We start from the raw sequence: 27,640 nt of genomic DNA, 5'->3' as shown, positions 1-27,640 counted from the left end.
TGCTGTCAGTATGAATTGCCATGGTATTTCCCAAGTTATGCTTGTAGTTTGTTTTTGATATGTAACACCTAACCTACACTGCTTCCTTATAGAAGGACTGTGTGCACTGGCCGGCTACAGGGTTTCATTGCCAACCTGCAGGGATTCTGGGAGCCCTAGCCCTAGCCCTCCTTGTGGTGTGTGTTGCAATGGATGATCCTGCTCACCTAATGGTACCTTGCATTGGGATGTTCGTTGGGTGGGATGCGCAAACGCGTTGAGAGACAGCCACCTGATCTGTTCCTACTAAAGGCATTACCTGGCATGTTCGTTGGTCTGTGTAAGAGCACAATTTTAGGCTTCTATCGATCTGTGAATCCATGCTCCAAGGTTGTCTCTACATAATGTCCCAGTGTGTATAAGCCAACTAAGAGTCCATCTTTAAGACTTGAGCCCAAGTCCTCTACAGAAGCTATGTATGCATTCAGGAGAGATGCTCCCACTATGTCTGTGGCCTGCGTCATTAGAGGATCTGCTGCTGATGTCATAGAAGTAGCCATGTGCTCCATGGCAAACTGTATTGCAGACAAGCATTTATCTGTTGCTGCACAAATCCTCCATACTCCATACCAGATCTGCAGTGTATTTTGAGAAGACATGTACACGATCCTGCTCAGACAGCATTCTATGATTGTAAACCAACCCCATGAGGTCTGAATCACTAGGTGCTGCAGTAGAGGCAGGAGCTGTGCCTGAGCCCCAGCCAGCAAGTGCCTGGCCTTCAGCAGATACAGCCACTTGGTGTTCCTCATTCATGCACTGCAAAATCAGCCTGTGCTACCTTCTCAATTTCACTATTTACATTTTCCAGGGTATACATGGCTGTGCTGGTGGTCATCAGGGGTGGTAATAGTGACACAAGTGCTGGCTTGCTCAGAGACATCAGCTGTGGCAGGAGTCTTCTTCCATTCTTAAGGAAAGAGAAGAAAATAAAATGTTAACATGTTGCTTCAAATAAACACCTTCAAGCACTACTTCCATTGAATGATACCCACTGTGGTGTTACTGAAGCTATGTGTGCCAGTTTGACAGTCTTTCAGTTGGATAACATTACAAGACATGGGCATTATAATACTAGCCAGGAACTAGGCAGAGGCCTTCAGCTTTGCTACTCCTCCTGCTCAATTAATGCTCTCCTGACGTATTATTTCCATGGTGGACTCCTTGAAAAGATTGAGGGGACGAAGTGCTTTGGGCCCTTACCATTTCAGAATCTGCTGCCACTGATTAACTTCCAATTTTTCCTTTGGATAGAATGCTGCAAAGATATGGAAAACACAAAAGGGTACATTTTATAGATTTTTTTTCAATATGGGATGACTGTAGGTAAGGCCCCACCAGCGGCGCAGGGCTTCACTAAATTTACCATATATGGAACGGTGATATTGGGGGTGAATTTCCTCGGGCTCTCTCCCACTCTGCTGCCTTAGCTTCGGCAGAAGTTCAGCGGAAATCTTGATTCTGCTTGCATGCAGGGTTTCCACCGAAGTTACAGCAGGGGAGCGGGAGAGGGCCTGCGGAGGCTCACTCCCAGTTTTAGAGATTATGGGGCAATACAGTATGCTAGAACTTTGAGATGCACATTCCTGAGTGAAGCCCCTTTAAGAATTGCTGCTCTGCACACAGGTTGCATTAAGCACTTGGTAATTGTAAATAGAGGATAAATCCTAAGTGTCACCATTCGTAGAATTACATAGAACTTTACAGCACACAAACAGGTCTATGCCAGCGTTTATGCTCCACACGAGCCATTCATACAAAGCATTTTATTGGGCTGCTTGTAATCTGGGTAATCTCTTTTTACAGTTTAGTATTGTACAGCAGTAAAGGATGAAAGAGTTAACAGAGTAAACATGCTCGCATATGTACTTGTGGCATTGCACATAATTGTTCAACCATTTAAAATTAATGATCAGAAAATCGTGTGCAGCAAATTTACAGCATGTGCTTCCAGCAGCAAGGCTCCCTACCAGACAAGCAGTGCTGGATAATGACCCCTAATAAGTGCTCTTATTCACTAATTGATATGGCTCCCCATTGAGTGACCCACTGTGAGAACATTAAAGTGCACATTTTAGTGCACTTACTTAAACCAGTAAAATCAGGTGTTACACAGCTTCTTTGTAACCTAAGCAACACTCAGTTAACCTTAGCACACCAGATGTGATTTCTGGGCTATTTAACCTCCTGTTTAAAACAAATTGGTAAAAGACATAAGAACATAAAAAAGGCATTTGCCCCTCCATTGTGTTAAGAATTTCATCATGGCATCTAATTGGATTTTGACTAACCCCAGTGTTTTTGCCTCTATCACCTTGTTTGTCGATTATTCCAAACATTTATCACTCTTTTAGCAAAGACATTTTTCCTGATATCTGTTCTAAATTTATTTTCCACCAATTTCAATTTATGTCCCTCTTTCCTGACTTACTTTGAAGTAACAATCGAGTTCAACTTATCTATACAAAATATTTATGTACTTTGATGAGATCCTCCTTAATGACCTTCTTTCTAGACTGTAAAGCTTAATCTTCTCTAATCGTCACAACTCATCGTCCTTTACACTCGTGGTCAGTCTGTTGCTGTTTTCTGTACGCTTTCTAATGAAAGTATATCTTTTGTATGATGTGGTCATCAAAACTGAACACTGTATTCTAAGTGCAGTCTGAGCAGTACTTTGAAAAGCCTTAGCATAACTTCTGTACATGAACATATATCTACATATTCTTTCATCCCATTAGCTTTTTTAGCTACTCTGCCAAATCGGCTGGACATTGAAAGTGATATATTAATCTTAGGCCTCCTAAAATAATCTGACAGATTATCTTTGAGCTGAAGGACTGAAAAACTTGTTTGAAAATGATGCAAGCACGCTTGGAATCCACTAATCTGTTTTTAGATTTTGCTGACAAGAACAGCCCTATACATCTGCCAGTGGTCTGTATTTGGATTACCAAGTCTGGTACAGACCAAACTTCTTGGCGAGAATGGATCAGTGGCTGTGTTGACACAGCAGTTAATGTCCTTATTGACATCGGATCCATCTCAATAAATAGCTGGAAGAGCAATGCTCAGCATTTATACGCAGGTTATTTGGCAGGGCAGATAAGAACCAAGAATATTACAATTCTCAATTCAGTAAATCCATGAGGGAACGAATTGTGACGGCTGGGAACTGAGTTGAACATTTGTGACATTCAATGGTCTTCTGACATGGTGGGGGGACTTTTAACCCCCAAGAACGGGTGGGTTGGAGTCTGGTGGGAGGTAAAAATAGTCGTTTCTTGGGTCACGACCACAACCCGGCTCCAACGCGCCCACTTCCGGGTTTAACGTGGACGCGTTTGGATGCGTGTGAGGAACGGACTGACCGAGGTCACGTCCTAATTAGTGCCGGCAGATGGGTATTTAGCGGGGAACTTAACGTTGTTAAGAGACGTTAAGTAGTGTTTTTTTTAATTGAATTTAACTAAGCTTTTTAACGCCTCCAGGATAGCTTTCTTGGGGCACGTGAATCTCGCCAGGTAAAAGGCGGGGAGATGGGCCTGTTCATCAGTTAAGTGCCTTTATTGCACTGCTTGTGGACCAGGGAAATTTGAAGTGTTCCCTCCAGGCCCAACAAGTTTACCTGTCGCAATTGGACCCCTGCGATCAGCCGACCCTCGCAATGTCTGTGACATCCCTGATGTCTCTGACCCCCACCCCCCAATGTTTCCAGCCTTCCTCCAATCTCTCCAGCTACCCCCAATGACTAACTCCCAGCGCCCCCCCCACCCCGCAATGTCAGACTTACCAGGCACCCGCTTCCTGGCTGCATTCCCGGTCAACAGGCAACCAGCCTGTCAATCTGGCTGGCTGTTGCGCGGGAAACCTGGAAGTAAAATCGTAATCATTCAATTAGGTCGCGATCGCACGTTCTCCTTCCCTCCCTCCACTCCGCTCCCCGGCTGCGGCCTAGCAGCACAGGCCTTCCCGCCCAACAGCCAGGCAGCCTCTCAATCTGGCTGAGAAAACACTTTTAAATGAGGTACTGCCATTTAATTCCGCAGGACCTCCACGTTACCTGAAACAGCCTTTTATCCCCATCTCCAATATTTTTATAACAAATAAAAGAAAGTGTTAGAAATTTTTTTTAAAAGAAACACAATTTTAATGCCCCTATGATTTTTTTCTCCTGGATTGCTTGAAGCATGTCCTGGAGGTTAGTCCTTAATTTTTGGAGACACCAGGACAATCCTGGAGGGTTGGCAACCCTACTCCCAGCCTCTGAACTGGGAAATAACATGGAGTCTGAGGGAGAACAAAGGGAGAAGAAGAAGGAAAAAAAATACAAAAAATAGATCATTAGATATGGAAGGAATTCATGGAAATAAATTGGAACTTTGTTGACCGTGTCAATAAAAAGAACTCGATATGTGTTTCCTGTGTATGGGAGATGACAGAGATGATGGTGCTTTATATAAATAATAAAATAATGCGGTTTCTTTCTTATTCAGCTGTTCCTGAAATCCCTTACAATGAAGGGCCTGTGATTCTTGGAGGAAGCAGGGAAGCAATAAAGAAAATCCTGGCAAATAGGAATAATGGAAGAAACAGTGAAGTGATAAAGAATGCCATCCCTCAGCCTGTAACCACCCCTCCTTCCCAGGGCCGTCTCCAGCCATTTGACTATGAAGGTGGTATTTACATCGGGAGTTATGATGAGAAAGAACTAGACGTGGGTTACGAGGGCACCGAAGACGAGGTTGAGAACTACATAGATTCGGAGGAGCTGAATCCCAGGGGAGATGTGTTTGGTAAGTCAAGCCTCTTCCACCTGGGAACCAAGATGTTGCAGTTCACAGCGTAGACTGTAAAGATAAATCGAAAACATCTGTTGTTATCGTTGCTCCTTTAGAACTATGGGAGTATTTAGTACCATGAAAGATTGAAGATTAGAGCTCTTCAGGGACAGCATTTGAAACAAGAGTTTTATTGTACTTGTTTTATTCCACTCTGTAATAATTGAGCACGATTTTACAAAGGTTCATTCTTTTACACATTAGGAAATGGAACTTTACGTTTCATAGGTTTAAATTTGGAGAAAATTTAAATTGTTAATCTAGAGAATAAGAAATGGGCAGGGTAATTGTAGCATACTTGAAGGACCCAAATAACATTATAAACCATAAAAGCAGAGTTTAAATATTTATGAATGTCATGCAAACCCAGAGAGTATGTTACACACATGAACATTCCCTGGCATCTATTTTTGTTCTTTATTCCATACACAATCTGCTATTAATATTATTTATATTGTAATTTTTACTACTATGGAGTTGTTTGCAGTGCCTAGTGTTCAGTGAAAGTCTTTGTCAAGAGTGTTTGATAGTCACAAGTTATGCTGCTGTTACACTACTTTAGAACAGTGTGAGGTGGTAGCACTAGGCTATAGAATCATAGAATGGTTACAGCATGGAAGGAGGTCATTCGGCCCATCGAGTCCATGCCGGCTCTCCGCACAAACAATCTAGCTAGTCCCACTCCTCCGCCCTAACCCCGTGGCCCTGCAAATTTTTCTCTTTTGAAAGCCATGATTGAATCTGCCTCCACCACCCCCTCAGCAGTGCATTCCAAATCATGACTACTCGCTGTGTAAAAAAGTTTTTCCTCACGTCGCCTTTGGTTCTTTTGCCAATCACCTTAAATCTATGTCCTCTGGTTCTTGACCCTTCCACCAGTGGGAACAGTTTCTCTATCTACTCTATCAGATCTCCTCTCAATCTTCTCTGCTCTAAGGAAAACAACCCCAGCTTCTCCAGTCTATCCACATAACTGAAGTCTCTCATCCCTGGAACCATTCTAGTAAATCTCTTCTGCACCCTCTCTAAGGCCTTCACATCCTTCCTAAAGTGCAGTGCCCAGAACTGGACACAATACTCCAGCTGTGGCCAAGCCAGTGTTTTATAAAGGTTCATCATGACTTCCTTGCTTTTGTACTCTATGCCTCTATTTATAAAGCCCAGGATCCCGTATGCTTTTTTAACCACTTTCCCAACCAGCCCTGCCACCTTCAACGATTTGTGCACTGCTGGCTTCACATCGTTCTGTATTCAAACAAAACAAGGACTGTGCACACAGAGGTAAACACATCCGCAGAACTCTGCTCACTGGTGTTGGACTGCCAATATTAGGACATATGAAAAGCTGGAAGGAGAAAAGGCTATTCAGCCCATTGAGAAACTCCTTCCACACTCCATACATACCTACCTCAATCATGGACTCAGCTCCCTCCCAAGATCTCTGTACTCTGGTCCTAATTTTTAGTGAAAAACAACAGCTTTGATTCACATAACACTGAAAACATAAAAGCAGTATAGCAGACTGCCTGGGATCTTTTGAAAAGATGACTTTGTGCCAATTATTATTATCCTGCAGCCAGTGTGGAACCCAAGTGGATAGATCTTGAATTTGAAGTCAATGGATATAAAAATCAGGAGAGACGTAAAACGGGCTGCCGATTCGCCATCACCTGTTTTACACTATTGCACAAAGGCAAGATCTACCCCAAGGAGTGCAAAATGAAAAGAGCAAAACTGGAAATTTGAATAAAAACAGAAAATGCTGAAAATACACAGCAGGTCCATCAGTGTTTGAGAATAGAGAATCTTGGTCAGTTCTGATGAAGCATCTCTACCCAAAATGTTTGTGCACCTTTTTCTCTTTTCAGATGCTGTGTATTTCCAACATTTTCTGTTTTTATTTTGGTGTGAGACTACCTCCTCACTCCATTTGCCAAAATTCAAATAACCCTCTGATCTCCAATCTCAAGCTTGAGTTATACTGTGCTTCCTGCATTTACCAGAATACAGCAGCATGAGAGGATTGGTGAAAACCACAAACTGTCTGTTCAAGTGCCTGATGACTGAAAAATTATTGATTTTTTTTGCTTCTACAAACAGGCTTTCCATTACATTTTTTTCATAAGTGTCTTAATCCTTACTGAATTTCAGGGATTGAATAAAATGAAAGAATTTCAAGTCCTGTTACTTTAGGCTCTGTAATTATGCTACTGAGAGCTTCAATAAACTGGAGAACTTCTTTCAGTTTACCATGAAAAAGTCAAAAAGTATAAAATTAATATATGAAAGAACATGGGAATAAATATAATTAGAATAAAATAAAGTTCCAGGTATTATTACATAATATGGAATTGTTTAATACTTTGGTTCATTAAACAAAGGAATTTCCCGCGAACACATTAAAGCAGTCATTGCAAATATCACACAGTGTGATTCAACTCCACAGAATCTAAAAATAGCTGAGAAGCGACATCAGTCACCGTTGACAATAGCCTTACCAAGTGCCTTTTGCTTTCTTATAATGAGTTTGTTGGGGTATATCCATGTCCAAATAAGGAATATGCAGGAAATGAGTACTAACCTCACCCAATACAGTGTCCTTCATTATAAATCACATTTCTTTTTTTACTATTTCTTGGGAAGAGAACTTTACAAACAGTCCATATTCTGTATTGTACATAAATTGAAATAGACTTATATGCTTTCCCCTCTCCATTCATCTCATGCCACTCACTGCTTAAAAAGCACAGCATGCATTTTCATCTTAATGTTCGAACGCTGGGTGGAACAAGATAGTCCCTGATTTTTTTGACCCAGCTCAATATTCCCAAACTCATCACTTAAAAACAAACTACTTATTTCTCGACCATTAGGATAAAGCCTTTCCTTCAGCCCAGCCCTATCTACATTTCACAATGACTGACAAGCTCTGTGATGTACATTCCTAATGTGTAACCTTCAATGGAAAGTTAACTTCTCTGGTTATTGGTCCAAGGCAAAAAAAAACAAGTATCCAGCAAAGACAGTGGATGATATTTTCCTAAAATATAAGGTTAAAGAAACATTTTTGCATTGCATTTTTCTTGTTTTTGTATGTTGAAGGATGTGATGGAGGGACAGTCACAGTTGAGAGGAGGGGGTGAGAGATTGTTGAGAGAGGAGGAGAACTGAAGAACTGTACTCACCCTTGCCACTCTTGTGAGGACACTGAACCTCTTTCTACATTGAACCCAGGTGCTGGGAGTGATGCTGCTGACACTGACCCTCTCAGACACCTCTGTCCAGGCCTACTTGACAGTGGCCTTGGGGATGTTCCTGTGAGTGCTCGAGAACAGTACTTTCCTTCAGTTTAGGCTACCACTAGGATCCCCAGGGATACATCAGGAAAGCAAAGGGCAGCCCTCCAACTCATGTCTGCAGCCAGCAAGATTTCCAGAGTTGTTTAATGTGAAATGAAAGTAGGTGACTCAACCTCGCTTTAAGAGATGCATCCCCGCTTTAAGTAGTCGTGCAAGGCGGCTGAAATTGCATTGGTCACGTGGTGGGCTAACCGATTCTGCAGGTGATTGGGAGGGCGGCCCGTGCTTCAAATGTTCTCCGTCGTCCAGCTGGGTGCGACTGCACTTGCGTAGTTCCATTCTTATATATCCAGTTGTAGCCAGAGAATCACCTGCAATGGCTTCTCTTCCCGCTCCGTTATCTCTGGTCATCTGTTCTAATATCTCCTTATGTGGCTCAGTAACAAATTTTGTTTGATAAATCGATCCTGTGAAGCACCTTGGGACGTTTCACTATATTTAAGGTGCTATATAAATGCAAGTTGTTGTTGTTATTGTTAATGGGGCCCAGGAGTTAAAGTGGCTGGGCCTCACGCCGATATCGTCATGGTAACCTCCCCCGCCCCCCCCCCCCCCCCCCCCCCCCACCGCTACCACCAATTCCACATTACCTGCCCCGAGTAAAAATTGGCCCTCATATATTGGGAAATTGCACATTCCCAGCTCATGAGTTTCCATCAGTGGAATTAATGGAGCTAGAAATTTTTCCCTTAAATTGCCAGAAGGCACAGTACAGCTTATGTAGGAGGCGAAAACAGTGTCATCGATATAGTGGGAGGATGAGAAGGGGCGGCTCATCTGAGATTGGGGTCAAGGCATATTGTTGGGGTAGAGTAGGGACAACTTTATTTCGCATCTGCTCCTCCTTTACCTCTCCTGGCAGTGCTTAATGCTGACACTGGGTAACAAAAGTTCCATTCTCCAGCAATGACTTTCTTCATAGGAAAAATGTAGAATGGGTTTTACAAATCCATAATCCCAGCTCGGAGCTTCATATACCAAAAGTGCATTTTTGGGAAATTCGAGCATGGTAGTTAGTGGACTTCATGAGATGTTCCATCCCTACAAACTGATGAGCAGAAAATCCTAAGGGCAGTGCTGGCCTGTGCACCCAAGTTTCTGGTTTGCGTTTCCAGGAGCATGAATGCGTAAAGTTTGCCCTCGTAAGACTGAAACAAATCGCCTGGAATTTCTGCGGGGGGTTCTCCAGCGCAGGATCGGAAGAACCCCCAGAGAAATGGTGCAAAAATGGCTAAAAGTGCTTGGGATTAATGGAGCTCTGTTTCCCAACTTGGGAACAGAATCATTAACATTGTGATTCTGCCAAGAGCAAACTGCCAATTAAAACATACTTCTTATCTTCTTTTAGAAATAAATAGATGCAAGGTACTACTTCTGCTACACCACAAGGTCCCCATTTTGAATGTGACGGAGCATTTAAAACTGCAGCTTCACACTCCCGCTATCTTCACCTCCAGGGCTAAGAAACAACTTGCATTTACTTTAGCAAGTCTCTCAGCACTCAAAGCACTTCCCATGCATTAAATTACTTTGAGGTGCAGTCACTGTTGTTACGTAGACAAATGCAGCAGCATTTTGCACGCAGTAGAGGCAGATAGAGCCCTGGTTTACCATCTTATCTGAACAACTACAGCTATAGCAATCCAGCACTCCATAGGCTCTTCGATTGGATTATGAACTCAAGCCTTGCTGTGGGGCTGAAACCAGAATCTTCTGCCCCAGAGGTGCAAGTGCGATCAACCAAACTGAGTTGCTACAGCAGCAAGCGTGGTGAAGTCACTACCACAAGTTTCATTGTATGTGAAGTGGAGGGAAGTGGATCAGTTGGATTGAGGGATCAATGCTCTTACGCTTCAAAATAAAATTGACAAAAGAACTATTAGAACAATACCCTTTGATTATATAAGATAAAGTATACTCCTATTTCGAAGAAGAGCAGGGGAGTTTTCCCCAGTGTCCTGGCCAATATTTATCCCTCAACCAACTAAAAACAGATTATCATAGTATCATAGTAGGTAAAGCACAGGAGGAGGCCATTCGACCTGTTGTGCCTTTGCCGGCTCTTTGAGAGAACTATCCAATTAGTCCTATTCCCCTGCTCTTTTCCCATAACCTTGCAAACTTTTTCCCTTCAAGTATTTATCCAATTCCCTTTTGAAAGTTACTATTGAATCTCCTTCTGCCACTCTTTCAGGCAGTGCATTCCAGATCATTACAACTCGCTGCATAAAAAATGTTTCCTCATGTCGCCTCTTGCTTTTTTGCCAATCACCTTAAATCTGTGTCCTCTGGTTACCGACCCTTCTGCCACTGGAAACAGTTTCTCCTTATTTACTCTATCAAAACCATTCATGATTTTGAACACCTCGATCAAATCTTCCCTTATCCTTCTCTGTTCCAAGATGAACAATCCCAGCTTCCCAAGTCTCTCCACATAACTGAAGTCCCTCACCCCTGGTACTATTTTAGTAAATCTGTTCTGTACCCTTTCTAAGGTCTTGACATCCTTTCTAAAGTGTGGTGCCCAGAATTGAACACAATACTCCAGCTGGGGCCTAACTAGGTAATTATCTGGTCATCATCTCATTGCTTTTTTTGGGACCTTGCTGTGTGTAAATTAGCTGCCACGTTTCCCTACATTGCAACAGTGACTGCACTTCAGAAGTACTTCATTGGTTGTAAAGCGCTTTGGAACGTCCTGAAGTCGTGAAAGGCACTATATGAATGCAAGTTATTTTTTCCTAAACAGAAGCGGTGTTTTCTGCATATTAGTTACCATTCAGCAAAATGTACTAATTTAACACACAAAGATCTTACGGATTTTCATTCAGCTCAGACAGCACCCTGACAGCACCATCTGGTAAAGGACAAACTCTTAACATTCACTTGAAAGCAATTAATGGATGCCACCAGCTCGGTGAAAAATGTCCAGTTTGAAACTTAGGTCACCAAAAAGCTCGTAAAAATGAATTAAACATTGCAAGAGTTTTCTTTATTAAATAAAGTTATTTGAAGCCTGGAATTTCTCTTTAACATCAGAGTAACAGCTATTGCTGGCAGCTGTTTAGTAGTTAGAGGAGATATTCAGACTAAGGATTAACCAAGGGATCATATGACAGGCAAACTTGTTTCAAAGGATCACTACTGACAACTTGTTTGAAGTAAAGAAACAGTAACACAAATGACTGCCCTACGGTAAGATCTTTATCATAGTTATTTTCAACAATAGGCTAAAGATTAGATTCTCTAAAAAAAAACAGGAGGCTACAGGTCTAGGAATTCCATCGTCAATCAAGTGAGCTCCTAGTGAAGGAGTCAGGTGCTCTGCAGGGGATTACCCAGAAGTAATAGTCGTCCAAATAGACCTTACATTAAGCAGTTTAATGTGTGTTCAGAGGCCAGGCCTTTATAACAGTCTCTGAGAACAGCTGGTGCAAAATCCAAACAGATATGTCATAAGGCCAGTGACTCATTTTTTTTGTCCTTTTCCTACACAAGTAAAAAAACTGGGCAAAAGTAGGAAACAGGTGAAGCTATGCACAAAACATCGTTTCTTCTCAATCCTTCACCAGAGTGTCCCAATAGTATTGAATCAGAGTAAAATTAGCACATGGCACACTTTTGCACTATATTTGCAAAACAATTTTGAGGCACAATTGCTAGATATGGAATGTTCAATTTAATCCAAAATGATTTAGAAAGGGCTTCCTCCCCCCTTTAAAATAAGCCTTGGGGAATTATTGACTCCAGTGTCGCTGCGTAAAGCATTTAATTAATGTTTTTTATTGTGCTTACTTAATATTTAATTTGTGTGGGACCTTGCAAGCTACTACCGCACAGATCCAAAGGAAAAACTACCTAAAGTGCATATGTGGAATGTAAGTCTTTAAGAAGGTAGGAATGATGCACTACCATGCTATAACATGTTGGAGTACCATGGGATGATGGTGTGGAGGCTCTATTTTGGAGTTCCCTGTGTTTATAATCTCAGCTTTACTGTGTAGATGCTGAGGAACTCTCCAGAGGAAGAGAGAGATAACTGGAGAAAGTGCTGTTACTGGGTCATTTTCACACACTTTGTAGCTGGCTCAAGGGTGTCATCCAGTTATGTAGAATTACATAGAAATTACAACATGGAAACAGGCCGAAGTCTTTCAGATGAAACATTAAGCCACGGCCCCATCTGCCTCTCAGGTGGACGTAAAAGATCCCATGGCACTGTTTCAAAGAAGAGCAAGGAAATTCTTCCCGGTGTCCTGGCCAATATTTGTGGAACCTCATGCAACATCATTAAGAACAGTTTATCTGGTCATTATCACATTGCTGTTTATGGGACTTTGCTGTGCACAAATTGCCTGCCTTGTTTCCTACATTACAACAGTGACTACACCTCAAAAGTATTTCATTGGCTGTAAAGCGCTTTGGGACATCTTGAGGTCGTGAAAGGTGCTATATAAATGCAAGTCTTTCTTTTCTTTCAAAGAAATATATACCGTTATATAATATCAATACTTTCCTTCCTGATCCGGCCACCTCTGGCTGAGGAATACATAGAATTATAAAGCGAAAACAGGCCGTGCAGCTCAACCAGTCTGTGCTGGTCCACATGAGCTTTAGTCCAAATCCCACCCTCTTCACAATTACTTTATACCCCTTTCCTTTAACTACCTATCTAACCTATCCTCAAAACTTCATGCAAGACCCGATTTGAACCTGGAGCAGGAATCGGGCAGGCGGGGGCCGAGGTGAGCGGCAAACCTCCCGAAACCCCCTTGACTTCGGCAGCATGAGGTCCAGGAGATTTTAACTCCCAGGCTTCATCTGCATGCAACCACCACTCCCCCCCCCGCCCTCCTCTGAGTCGGGCAGGGAGCGGCAGGTAGGCGGTAGCATCATTTCGGGCAGCGGAAGGCCACCGGTCAGGACCGACACTCAGGTAAGTTGCAGGGAGGGTCTCATGTTTTGGAAGGAGGGTGGAGCCTGGGGTAGGGGAGGCCTAAACTTGCCTTGTGAGGCCTGGAAAAGCACTCCTGTTCATCCTGGCCCCACAAGGAAAGTGAAGAAAATGTACCCGTCTGGTACGTTGGCTTCACCTGCTGGGAAAGCCACGTCATCTTCCCCACTCAGGCCACTAGTTAAAATAGCAGTCAGGGCTCGATCCGCATATTTCCACATTATCTCCACAGGCCAGCAATGGCCGCAGGTGGTGGCAGCAGTTATACCTGTCCCCATTGACATGACTTTCCAGAGAAGACCATCTCTCCCGATCGTTCTCAGCATCTCTGGAAGCAGCTGCATCGGAGCATTCACTTGACACTACTGCTGCCAAACCAGCACTGTATACCATTATTTGGGATAAACAGTGCAGCAAAAGTCCAGGGAGCAGTCGTCTAGTGGTTATGTTACTGGACGAGTAATCCAGAGGCCTGGATTGATAATTCAGAAGAACTTGCTTTCAAATCCCACCATGGCCGTTTGAGAATTTGAATTCAGTTTTTTAAAAAATCTGGAAATAAAAAGTTGGTACCGCTAAAAGTGACCATGAAGCTGTCAGATTGTCCTAAAAATCCACTAATGTCCTCCAGGGAAGGAAACCTGCTGTCCTTACCCGGTCTGGTCCATATGTGACTCCAATCTCACGTCAAAGTGGTTGACTCTTAACTTCCCTCTGAAGTGGCCTAGCATACCACTCTGTTCTATCAAAAAAGGCCCACTACTCCTTTCTCAGGGCAACTATGAATGGGCAAGAAATGCTGGCCTTACCAGCGATGTTCACATCCCGAGAATTAATAAAAGTAGATATATATTCCTTGCATTCACTGAAAGTGCTTCAACATTTGTTCTCATTCTGCAGTGAGTATTTCGATGGTCCCAGGAGCTAGAGTCTAGATTGATGAAGGCTTTGGTCAGTCAGACATAAGTGATCTGTCTAGCGAAGTTACCTCAAAGTAATGGTTTACATTCAGCTCTGAAAATTCAGTGACTGCAATCTCAGATTTTTTTTAAAAAAGGAAATAAACGTTAATTCTCAACCTCTTTGAAATATTTTCATTGTCCAATTTTTAACATTTTTTTTGGGGTGCTGCATTCTCACCTTAATTTAGTGGGTTCCATTTTCCTCATATCATCCTGGGTCAGATATGGCAGTGAGCCTGTGTGCGTATCGCCATGCTGTGTATCGTTATATTCATGCCGCAAAGGGCAAGTGCTAAATAAGTGACCTAGTGAAGGAGCAGAGCAGCTCCTTCTTTCCAATGTTCATTTCCTCCAGTCCTATCCTGCAGGCACCTAACGATGCTGGGGTATAGATCCACAGGTGCTGGCTGCCCTCCAGTACTATGCCCAAATGACAATACTTTTCATGTCTTGCCTAAACATTGAGCGTTGACAGACTAGTGGAGTGTGATGGGCATCACAGGGAAACCTAATCCTGTCCTCAACCAACATCCACAGATGCCTACACTCTACCTGGAGTGGCATGGTATCGATCAGTAGCAGGATCCCTGACTGATGTTTCCTCTCAATAACCCAGCATGAAGCTAATTGTAGAACAAAACTTCCGCCATGTCTGAGGGCAGTAATCTCAGCACACACTCAGGATTGAGCCCGGGATCCTGTAGTCTGTGTGACAGCGCCGTCACCCACTGAGCTATTGAGAAAGCTTTCCTGACATTATTTATACTGCTTTCTTCTATTAACCCAAACAGGAAGCACTGGGCCTTTAAATAGCCAAAAGTGCAACTATGTAGGTTTTCTTCCTGTTATTCACAAAATTATTCTCTTCCTCCCCTTTATAGACTCCCAAGCTATACCTTCTCCAGCCTGGTTGGAGACCTGCCCCAAGCTTCTGCCTTATTCATTCTCAGGATGGCAATGTCGGCATTTATTGCCCATCCCTAGTTGCCCTGGATACAACAGAGTGGCTTGCTAGGCCCCTTTTGAGGGCAGTTAAGAGTCAACTGCTTTGGTGTGGGACTGAAGTCACATATAGGCCAGACTGGGTAATGCTGGCAGGTTTTCCTTCCCTAAAGTGAACCACATGGGTTTTTACTTCAGTCCTTTTTATTTCCAGATTATTTTAAACTGAATTCAAATTCTCAAACTACAATGGTGGGCTTTGAACTCGCATTCTCTGGATTATTAGTCCAAGCCTCTAGGGTTACTAGTCCAGTAACGTAACTACTACACTACTGCACCCGGTTTAGTTAACTGCTAGGAGGCACTCAGTGCTCTCCTTTGATCTTACCTCCCCGTGGGGAATGCCTGACATCTTACTCAGTGTTGTCCTGAGGTTGAGATGATTGGGAGCTGATCATGTGAGGGATTGCCAGTGTAAGCTAGAACTGTATCATGACTGTATGAATTTAGCAAGAACTCACTTAAGATTATGCTCACTGGATTTAAACTATGTTACCAAATCTCACAGGATAATGTTTTTCTCCTCCAAATATTTCAGTTCCCAGGCGGAATGAAGCCGTAGCATTTAGTCCTCTTCTGGGCAAAACGGAAATCGCTGTACAAGAAACACTTAATGAAGGTACGGCTGTAATTTTTCTTCTGTTGTTGAAGCTCTGAAAGTGGATGACTTCAGTTCTACGGCTACCCATCGGCAGTGGAGCTCTTTTCACTCTGTCAACAAAGGTCTACTGATGCGCTGATGGGGATACTCGCTGGGACTTTCAACTCCAGTGGGGGGTATAAGACGGGCAATATCGGATCGGCCACCCAATTTTCCTTTCCATTACATTACACCCCCATTGAAATTGAAAGCTCTGCCCACCGAGGGGTTAATTTTAATAACTGGCCAGCCAACTGACAGAGCGGGCCAGCAGACCGCCCGATCCGACAGCGAGGAGGCCGGAGCCATTTTAAGGCCTGGGCTTAATTTTAATGCACAGGTGAGCTGCAGGCACCGAATGAGCGCCCTGTTACAGCTCGCCAGATTTAGGCCAGCCCAATATCAGGCAGCCCGGTGGCCAGGAGCGAGGTAAGTCTGGAGGGGGAGTGGCGATCACGGATGGGGGATCGCAGGATGGCAGTGGCCCAGTTTATTTCTGTGGGCCCCAAAAGGAGCACACCTGCCCATCTTGGGCCCTACTGTAAAACATATCTTTTCAGGGCCTCTTTTACAACACCGCTAGTGAAATGTCAGTGTGTATGAGGCACACACTCCAACCAGTTCTGTCCTAAAATGGCAGTCGGGGTCCTATGTACGCCAACCCTGATTTGCATATTAAGAGGGTCTGAAACAGGTGGACGCTTCGGCTGCCCAATGGTAGGACCCTGTAAAAATGGCAGCGGGCAGAGCGGGCAGAGGTAACATAGTTTAAATCCAGTGAGCATAATCTTAAGTGAGTTCTTGCTAAATTCATACAGTCATGATACAGTTCTAGCTTACACTGGCAATCCCTCAAGGTGGCAGTAAGTCTATCAACCCCACTTCGAGGCCGTCACCACCCCATTAACGCTAATTTTACCAAGTTAAAATTGACCCCACTGTCCTCATGGAAAAAAATTATTTGGTAAATCTTTTTTGAATGTTTACATACAATTGATTCGGTAAATGTATTGCATTGAAACACATAAAGACATCAATGTGTGATTAAAAATAAGGCTCATCTCCCTCCCCATACCAAAAAGATTTGTCACACTTTTTCATGAAGTTGGTGCTTCTTTAAAATGTACAATTCTGCAGTTTCTCTGTAAGTCAACTTTTCCATCTATATGTCTGCCAAAATGAGGGGAACAGAGTTGGTGTAAATTGGCTTTATATTGTATCTTATTGATCCAACTGACTGGTGTACTAACATGCTGCACACAAGTGGCAGAAAGTGAGCCTACGCCAATGAAATCCCACCTGGGAGATGCGGCAATGATGTTTTCCCACAAGGAGGAGCCAAAAATTTAAAGACAACTTTTTTAAGAAGCCAAGATGAAGGGTCAAGGTTCATAGTGCAGCACACCATCAAGGTCAAAAAGAGTAAAAGAAAAGATGAAGAAAATTAAGAAATAGTGATTAGGTGGCTCAAGACTTGGGGGCGCAAAACGGGCGGTGGCAAATCGGCCGCCTGGTTTTCCTTTCCATTCCGCAGTTGAATTTCACCCCCTTGGATTTTAACATCTTGATGATTGTAGGAGGAAAGAAACTGAGGGTGGACTTGGGAAACAATAAGTTCGAGAAGGAGACCGTGTGACAAGTCTTCATTTCAACACAGTGGAGATATAGGGAGGAGGGAGAGTCTATAGGATGGGACATTGGGGCTCAGAAGGAACACAAAAGGAAAGTTCAGAGGAGCACTAGCCATCGAAGAATTGATAAAATACAGAAACACAAGAAAGGTTACCTAAGCCTTACTGCTAATGGGCATCTCTTAGCAGTGGTAATGACAGGGATCTTTAAGCAGGTCCCCTGTCCACCATTTCAAGGGTGAAAATGTGTGGCACAGGGAGCCTAAACTAGGTGGGAAAATCTTTAAATGTGAAAATGGAAAAAAATCTCTTCAGCAACCTTCATCAAAGATTCCTAAAGTAAAGCTTTTATCCCTTCAAAGTACGATTTTAAAATAAGAAAATATACTTTAGCTGGTGCTGGTTAAATAAAAAAGTCACGTTTCTTTTTAGATTTTTCTGTGGACTGCAGTTTTAATCAAGGAGTTTGTGAATGGATACAGGACACAGAGGATGACTTTGACTGGAAAGTTGCTGATGGGCCGAATGGTAATTATTTCTTAATTAAGGTACAGCTTATTGGAATGAAATTAATGTTTTTTTAAGTATAAACAACAGTTTATATGTAATATAATATATGTAATATATATAATAAAAACAGAAAATGCTGGAAATACTCAGCAGGTCAGGCAACAACTGTGGAGAAAGAAACAGAGTTAATGTTTCAGGTCGATGACCTTTTTTTAAGTTTTTAATATGTGCTCAGTTGTATGTTTACTTTTTAATGATTAATATATCTAGAAACTATTATAATGGAGCAATTATTTTTATCATCAAAATACTTCCATTAATTACTATTTACCAATACCTTTGTCCCCAGAGAAGCACATAGATTAGGACCTACGATTGCACCTCAGTTGGTATCTCTTAAAGATATTGCTAAGTCTTAAGATAATTGGCAAAAGAACCAGGGGGGAGATGAGGAGAGTTTTTTTTTATGCAGTGAGTTGTTATGATCTGGAATGCTCTGCCTGAAAGGGTGGTGGAAGCAGCTTCAGTAGTAAATTTCAAAAGGGAATTGGATAAATACTTGAAAAGGAGAAATTTGCAGGGCTATGGGGAAAGAGCAGGAGAGTGGGACTAATTGGATAGCTCTTTCACAGACACGATGGGCCGAATGGCCTCCTTCTGTGCTGTATGATTCTATGAAGTCGTTCAAGGTTATTTGGTATCCTGATGTGATTATCAGACCTCTTATTACACTCTCGCTTTCCCTCTATTTACTTTCTTACAATCACTCTGTTGAACTTTATCTTGTCTTCCCTTCTTCCCCTCCCCTCCCCCAGCTCGTACGCTGTTATGGAACTCCTTACCTCCCTCCTCCTATAATCTACCTTTTATTAGCACCCAAGCTTGTCTCCACCTAATCACTACTCCTTGAATTATCTCACGTTCTCTCCTGCAGCTTAAACTACGAGCTTCAGCCTTCAACTAGGTTTCAACTAAGAAGCATTAAAGGATAGATGGATTTCCAGAAGACAGCAACTACCCCGGATTGATTCCCCTTCATTAACTGATTTTATTTTTCACTCACAAGGCGTTGGACACTATATGGCAGTCCCTGCATTTGTCGGTCTTAAGAACGATGTTGGTCACTTGAAGCTTCTTGTCGGTGATCTGACTCCGAAGAAGGATTTCTGTTTGACGTTTAAATTTCGGCTTGTAGGAGAGAGAGTTGGAAAACTACGGATACTTTCCAATAATGAGGATCCTTCAATCTGGGAGATGAGTAGAGACAAGGAGGAAGGCTGGAAGGTTGGAAGAGTCACTGTACCAGCTAAAAACAGCTCAGAAACCCAAAGAAATGTAAGTCAGTGAACTGCTCGCTACTTCTAAAAGGCAAATAGTTTGAGTTTATGATTGAAAGAAGTAATGAGGAAGGAGAATGGGATTCCTGTCATTTTGATGGATATATATTACATATAATGTATAAAATGCCTCGGGTTGGTTAGAACCAGTAGTCTCAACAATAAAATGATCTTCGGAAATTGTTGGGATGAAATTAAACACACATGCAACCAAGATAAATCATTCAACAAAATGATTTAAGCCTTTGACATCTGACTCACCCTCACAGGTTTCACAGCACACAATGCGATCTACCACACTGCGATGTAACTCACACAGCTGGGAGTTCCACATATTGTCTTTTCCAATGGTTTACTTAACTTGCCATATTCTGGAAATAAAATTGAGAGAGAAAGTTATTTTATTTACTTTGATGAAATGAATAGAAAAGACCAATAATGAGTACATGAAAGCTTTTAAGTATAACTTCCTCCAAACTACAAATTTGTGGGGAAATGAGAGGCTTTTAGTAAACACCCATGGTTTCATTAAAGGGGGCAAACAAATGGGTGAAATTCCTCTTAATGAAAATTGGGAGAAGGGCTGTTTTTCTCTGTAATTAACAACCTGCTAACAACATCACATGTTGATACTATCAGCTCATGGTGGTCTGATTAAAGAATTATCCATCACTGATGCAGAAACACTACGAGCAGTCCTTTCCACACCTCCAGGCCTTTGAAGGGCGGTGACAATAGAGCTGGACAGTGGGACTAATTGGATAGCTCTTTCAAATAGCCGGCACAAGCACGATGGGCCGAATGACCTCCTGCTGTGCAGTACGATTCTGCGGCTCTGATTTTAACTCCTGCCACCTGGTGGAAACTGGGCGAGGGCACAGTTTAAGGTTTTCTGAAATGGCGATTTTCTTAGCGCGTCACAAATTATGGATAAAACAGGTAGTCCCCCGTTCTTCATTGCAGCTTCCCACCCTGCATGGTTAGATATAGACAAGCATGTTCCAAAAGCGATTAAAAATACTGGGTTTTAAAAGCTCTGGTAATGTCCAGACATGTAGTCATTTCTTTGGGAAGCAAAATTTACTTTATATTTTGAGATCACACGAGTCTCCAAGGATTAATAAGATGACAAATGATTAAATGCAATTTGTCCTGTGACAATATGTCTTTTGGCAGAAAGCGAGTGAGACAAGTGGATATTAATCATTCTGAGCAGAGTGTTTAAATGATGCATATCAGAATCCCCTAGAGGGATCTAGGGAAGAAGCAAATACATTAGGTCCTTCATTTGAAACCAAGGGTGACAGGCATTTCATTTTAAAATAGTTTTCAGATATAGTTCCTCAGTGGTGGAGTTTCTTAAAGGGACACTGTCTTCATGAAACAGTATTTGTCAAATCTGTTTTTCTGTGGGGAGAGGAATGTTGTGCAGCAGTCCTGCCTCATTTTCACCATGATAGTGTCACAGACAAGTGATGCAACAATGGGCCAGATTTTCACCTTCACCGCCTGGGCACTAATCTGTTAGTGCGGATCACCCACCCGCATAGAACCCGCCTGATTTTCACTTCAATGAAATCAATGGAATTAAAATCAGGGAGGTTCTATTAAGGGCGAGCAATCTACTCCACTAGGTTACCGTTACCGTGGGAATGGTCCCCAGCTGTCAGTTATTGGGGGGGGGATCTGGGGCCCAGGGTAAGGGAGGCCCAAGGCTTCGTTGTGAGACCCAGACGAGAACTCCTGCTCCTCCTGGCCCACAGGGAAACCTGAAATTACAGTTTTTTAAACTTAACCTGCTGGGCCTCTTCTGGCCCACGATCTCCCACTCAGGCCTCCGACTAATCTTGCAGTTGGGTCCCAACGACGTAATCAAGATCTGATCTGCATATTTAAAAAAAGAAACCCGCTGCCTTCCGCTTGTCTGCTCAAAGGAGTCGGTTAACGTCGGGACACGGTGGGAAGACAGTGGGATCATAGGGGGGGGGGTAAGTGACTGGTCTCATCTTAAACTGTGCCCTCGCCCAGTTTCCACCAGGTGGCAGGAGTTAAAATCAGAGCCACAGAATCATACTGCACAGCAAGAGGTCATTCGGCCCATCCTGCTTGTGCCGGCTATTTGAAAGAGCTATCCAATTAGTCCCACTGTCCAGCTCTATTGTCACCGCCCTGCAAATACCTGGAGGTGTAGAAAGGGCTGTTCGTAGTGTTTCTGCATTAGTGATGGATAATTCTTTAATCTGACCACCATGAGCTGATAGTATTCGCACCCTGAGATATATGCAAAATGAATGGGAATGTTGATTTAAATTTACACATAGACCACAGGGCTCAAATGATATACATCTAAACAGCCGACAAAGACCAAAATCCTTAGATTCAATTTCAAACAACCCTTGAGATATTCATGAATAGTCAAACTGTTATATTTCTACAATTGCCTAGAGTCCTCTTCTTTTTCCCAAGGCAAGCACCAACTTTGTGAAATTTGACTGTGAACCAAAAAAATTAATCTCCAGCTGTATCTGATAGTTTCTGTGGGAACATTCTCCTGGAAACCCCCCCCCCCCAACAAATGGAATGTCATGGGAAGAAAATTCATAACTTTGCCAACAAGAATTTAATTTTTGTTAATACATATCATGCCACACAAAGCATATACATTTGGAGCAAATGTTTGGACAGTGACACATTATAGTGGGCTCGCATTAGTTAAGAAACTGGAACAACAGAGGAGCAAAGGGATCTAGGGGTACAGATACACAAATCACTAAAAGTAGCGGCGCAGGTTAGTTAATAAGGCCACAAAAAATGCAAACCAATCACTGGGGTTCAGTTCTAGAGGAATAGAATTGAAAAGCAGAGAAGTTATGTTAAACTTGTAAAGAACCTTGGTTAGACCACACTTGGAGTACTGTGCACAGATCTGATCTCCATATTATAGAAAGGATATAGAGGCATTGGAAAGGGTGCAAAAAAGATTCACAAGGATGATACCAGAACTGAGAGGATATACTTATCAGGAAAGGCTGAACAGGCTGGGGTTGGTTTCTCCAGAAAAGAGAAGAGTGAGGAGTGACCTGATAGAGGTCTTAAAGATAATGAAAGGATTTGATAGGGTAGACGTAGAGAAAATGTTTCCACTTGTGGGGGAGTCCAAAACTAGAGGTCATAAATATAAAATAGTTGCTAATAAATCCAATAGGGAATTCAGGAGAAACTTCTTTACCCAAAGTGGTAAGAATGTGGAACTCGCTATCACAAGGAATAGTTGAGGCAAATAGTATAGATAGATTTAAGGGGAAGCTAGATAAGCACATGAGTGAGAAAGGAATACAGGGTATGCTGATAGGGTTAGATGAAGTAAGGAGGGAGGAGGCTCGTAAGGAGCATAAACGCCGACATAGACAAGTTGGGCTGAATGGCCTGTTTCTGTGCTGTAGTTTTTATGTAACTCGATGTAACAACAAAACCGTACTTCAAACTGAAACTTTGCAACACTTTTCCAACAGAGGTATTCACTTTATCCTAGGTACAAGTGGAAAACAAAAGTGCTTTTTTTAAATGTAACCCCACATTTAGTAAGTATGTTTGATGCTAAGTCTGCACGTAAGCATAGTTTGTCTTGAACCTCTAAAGCTATGTTTCGCAGAGCAGTAAATGCTGTGTTCACTCCCTCAATTTCTCACTTGAGGATTCTAGATCTTAGTTGTGTCATCTTAGCATGCACAAATACCAAACACCGGAAGCATGTAAAGTAAGGAGACATAGGGGGAAACATTGGGGGAAAAAAAAAATTGGATAGGGCCTATTATTGGGCGTAGGTAGCATAATCCGCTATTACCCCGTGCCTAATGACCCCTGCACAGGCAGGAAGAGACCTTAGTGAGGCCTGAAGACTTACCTCCAAGCTGAGTTCCGAATCGGCGTTGACATGAGAATGCCATGCAATTTGCACTTTCCACCAGCAGGGGGAGCCCCAATCTCTTAAGTCTCTTAAAAATCTCTTGAAGGTAGCTGATAACTGTTATTTGCTGAAAATAACAGTCTGCTGTCTGCACGGAGTCTGAACAGAGATCAGACATCACACATGCAAAACACAGATGCAGCTCCCGTCCCTATGTTTACAAACTGGTGAGTTATGGTTGTGGTTAAGACTGTGCGTTGAGTTGAGCGTTAAGTCCCAAAATAGTGTCTATCACTTTAAATCAGCGTTGCACACTGATTGAAGCCATTTTCTCCTTACTTTACACGCTTCCGGTGTTTGGTATTTGTGCATGCGCCAACTCCTATACCAAGATGGCGTCCGGCACACGTCACGCTGGAAACATGCGTGTGCAGCCAAAACGCCATCTTGGATGTTGGAGAGGCCGTGTAGCGCCAAAACAATGGGTGCTACATGGCCCAATTTAGCCCCCATTGAGCCCAGGCCTGGCACTCTGCTCGGGGATAAAGAAGAGCAAAATAAACCACAATGTCAGTCAACCAGAATGCTCTTTCTCAATTCCTCAGAGCAACTGTAGAGCTGCATTGGCAGAAACCGGAAAGCAGGTTTTTTTAAATTCATTCTGGGGATGTGGGCATCACTGGCAAATCCAGCATTTAGTGTCCATCCCTAGTTGCCCTGAGAAGGTGGTAATGGACCTTTTTTTGAACTGCTGTAGTCCTTGTTTATAGTGGTTTGATACAACTGAATGGTAGTTAAGAATCAACCACATTGGTGTGGAGTCACATATAGGCCAGACTGGGTAAGGACAGCAGGCTTCCTTCCCAAAAGAACATTAATGAACCAGTTGGATTTTTATGCTTCACGGTCATATTTACTGACACCAGCATTTTTTAACATTTTCAGATTTTTAAAATTAAATTCAAATTCTCAAACTGCCGTGGTGGGATTTGAACTCATGGGGCATGATTTTAGCTGGGAGCTGGGAACCGGGAACCCAGCGCGTTGGTAGATATTCGTGTGGGGAACCCGGAAGCCAAATGAGTGCGTCACAATCTGTGATTGCAACTCAATTGAAGGTAAGTATTTGTGCTTCCGGGCTTCCCATGCACCAGGCAGCCAGATTGACAGGCTAGCTGACTGTCGGAAGGGAAAGGAGCAGTGAATCAGGGAGGGGGGGCGGGAGAGAGAGATTGTGGGCCCTGGAACAAATTGGAGGTGGGGGGGATGTGGACTACATTGGGTGGGCCTTGAAGATTGGAGGTGTGTCCAGCGTCGGAAGATCGGTGGGGGGGAGGTCCAGCATCTGGGGGGTGGTCCAGCATCGGGGGGGCGGGAGTGGAGGGGGTGGGCAGCCGATCGTGGGATTGTGTCACACCACATGAGCTTGTTGGGCCTGGAAGAATCACTCCTGCTCCTCCTGGCCCACAAGCAATGTAATAAATGAGGCACTCACCTCATGGATCCGGCATTTCCCGTCTGCATTCACCTGACGTGAATCAGAAGGATGGGAATCCCGAACAGGGTAAGATTAAATTCATTTTACTTTTGTAATACACAAAAAATGAAGTACCTCAACTATTTCAATGAGGGACATTGTCCCTTTAAGTATCAGCCTGCTGGCTTTAAGCGGGGGCGGGACTTCTGGGTGTCTGTTGTCGATACACATCCAAACGTGCCTGTGTCAAACCCAGAAGTGGGCGCATTGGAGCCGGGATGCGGTCCCGCTCCAAAAAGTTATTATTTTAACCTCCCACCCACCCCCAACCCCCCATTTTTGGGAGTTAAAATTATCCCCATGTTCTCTGAATTAATAGTGCAGTAGCATAACCACTACACTACCGTACCTTATGTGAGCTGTGGATTGTCAGTGGTGGGATACAGAAATTCCAAAAGGGAACATTAAGGAAAAAAATATCTTTATTATCATCACTTATGACTTATGTATTTGAATTTCTGCTTTTTAAAATTACTTTGCAGATTGTCTTTGAAGCAGAGCGAGGAAAGGGCAGAATTGGAGAAATTGGATTGGACAATGTTATTCTGATCCCTGGACCTTGCCCAGAAGAGACCTCAGAGAATGTTAACTGAGAGACACGCATTAAAGTTGAAGTTTAAAACTCCTGAATTCTTTGGCCTGCAAACATGTAAGAACACTACAACCTTTTTCAGACCAGACTGCTCTGCAGTTATAAAATGTGACATTTTTGCAGTGAAATACTTTTATTCTGATGCCTACATTTCAATGGCATTGCAGGATTTTTGCATTCAAGGGTGTGGTATTAACTATTATGAGCATCTTATTGTATGTTTCCTAACTGTACAATTTTAATGTTGTTGTATCAGTGTAGCCAAGGTGCTGTGTGTATCAGGTGTGCACTCTCCCAACAATCTTTAAACTAACTACTCACCAGCCTGGACTTTTACTTGGTCCATTGAATATTCAGTTTTCTAACTGGATTTTACTGTCTTGGGTCATTGACAACAGTATTTTGTCCAATGCTATATTATATGATAACCAAGCAACGTGATTAAGCACAAGGCTTTTGTAAATGTAAATCTATTAGAAAAAGTACTCTACGATATTTGAAAAATAATAACAATATAATTTTTAAACTTGACACAGCCATTACCTCCAGGGTTTTAAGCCATTTCCCTTGGTTTATAATGAAACATTGGCTCCTAGTTTCCTCTCTATAATGCCTGGGAAAAGTACATTTCCTGGATGCTACAGAGAGGAAAACAGGGCGAAGACCTTTATGTCAGATCTCCACCCCCTTAATGTTCCTCCAGGATTTCCGGTGTTTCCACAAATGGGGGGATCTTGACCTAAATCTGAAATAGGCACAGGCCCAGCATACCACTGCAAATGAATCTAGAGGGGGCATTCCAGGTCCTCTTGCCTCAGCCTCCTTTTCTAACAACCAAAGGATGCTCATTTCCAGTGATGCCCCAAGAAGGTGGCGGTGCCCTTTGTGCCCGAGAACCCTCAGATCACAGGATCTGAGGCAGTCTGGCAGCAAAGTGAAGAGGGCCCAAAAGATAGGTTTCACCTTTTATTTCAGGTGACCACAAGATCTTTGGGCCTTGGGACCTTCTATCTACTGTTCCCCAACAGCAGCCAGTAGGGTCCCAGACTGGCACATGGTGGCCTGGATAGTCAGAGAAACCATTGTCTAATGGTGGAAAAATCCAAGTACTTTAGAAAATCAGCGTGAATAGACCACTTTAATATGATGGCTAAATCACTATCTGTACCTCTATAACTCCAGTGTTCTATACAAGTGTTGAATTTTGATACTGACATTTTGTATTATTTCTTGTGTATTTTGTACAACATTTTGCAATAAAATTTTCTCTTTACAGAAAAATGCCCTTTTCTGAATCTGACTTCTGACCTTTTTAAATGACATTATCACAGAACAGTGCCTCAAGTTACTGAGGTTATGCCTCTCACACTCGCTTGAGTTGGGTGGGTTCCAGCTGTTCTTAGCCAAGCTGTTAAGTCTAAGAGTGATCTATCTTCAGGAGGAAGGATGAGAAACCTGATAGCATACAGCTGACTCCAGCTGAATCACACATCCACAACTATAGGAAGGTCCTCATTCCAGGACTGTCCTTTCGTCACAGTGGGAGAAGGATATCTGGTAATACGAACATACAAAATTGACGGGCAGGAAAAGACCAGCTGGTCCATCAAGCTGTCCATCCTCCCTGCCTCTCCCCCCACCCCCCTGCAGCCATGTAATCTCCTGAGTGGAGAGAGAAAAGAAAATGGTTAGAAAGAATTCTTAAAAATCTTTGGAAAAATCTGCATCTGTTTTCCATGGACACTTCTTTGGAATGTCACGAGTTTATTTTATACAAACTCAAAGTGAAGATGGTTAATTGATCACTTATGGCTCCTCAGTGGAACAGCATTTTGGAGTCCCAATGCAATGTGGGATAGAACGGCCAGGCAGACATTCCAATTGGTGTAACGCTGGTTAAACCCTATTTTAGTGTTCCCTGCAGTTGTGCCAAACTGTGCATTTTAACACCCACATATCGGGCCATTCAGTGAAGCAGCAGCAGCTATAGTACTGATAGTCAGCTGTGAGCTGCAACTGTGAGTTATTTAAAAAGTTGAAATAATGCTGGGGGGCCCAAGGCAAATATGTCTCAATAAAGGAGTACTGCAAACTTAGGAAAGCAGAAGTTTACTGACCAGGGTATGGAAGCCCTGCTAGAAAGGGTGAGGGACACCCTTTATGGGACTGATGGTGACCCTCATCCCCCAAAATGCCTGGAGTAGCAGGCATAGGAGGAGAAAGCCAGAAGAATGAATGTTGTGTTCAGGACCCACAGGGGCTGGTAAAGTATTAGAGGAAAGATGTTGCTGCCATAATCCTACCCCAAAAAACTGCCAGTTCCACCCTG

The 27,640-nt window shown here is 42.9% G+C and overlaps 1 protein-coding gene across 1 annotated transcript in view; it reads left to right on the top strand.

Moving 5' to 3' along the window:
* egfl6 (EGF-like-domain, multiple 6) overlaps positions 1-26,551 on the top strand; it is a 77,386-nt gene extending 50,835 nt beyond the window's left edge. The window contains exons 9-13 of the mRNA XM_067992714.1: positions 4,536-4,835; positions 15,696-15,776; positions 17,861-17,956; positions 19,005-19,273; positions 25,202-26,551. Of these exons, the coding sequence (XP_067848815.1) occupies positions 4,536-4,835; positions 15,696-15,776; positions 17,861-17,956; positions 19,005-19,273; positions 25,202-25,312 (857 nt within the window). The 3' untranslated portion in view covers positions 25,313-26,551. The remainder of the gene's footprint in view (positions 1-4,535; positions 4,836-15,695; positions 15,777-17,860; positions 17,957-19,004; positions 19,274-25,201) is intronic.
* Positions 26,552-27,640: the final 1,089 nt, after the last annotated feature.

The sequence above is a fragment of the Heptranchias perlo genome, chromosome 11 (assembly GCF_035084215.1).
Source record: "Heptranchias perlo isolate sHepPer1 chromosome 11, sHepPer1.hap1, whole genome shotgun sequence".
Lineage (NCBI taxonomy): Eukaryota > Metazoa > Chordata > Chondrichthyes > Hexanchiformes > Hexanchidae > Heptranchias > Heptranchias perlo.
This window is presented reverse-complemented; position numbering and strand designations above follow the sequence as displayed.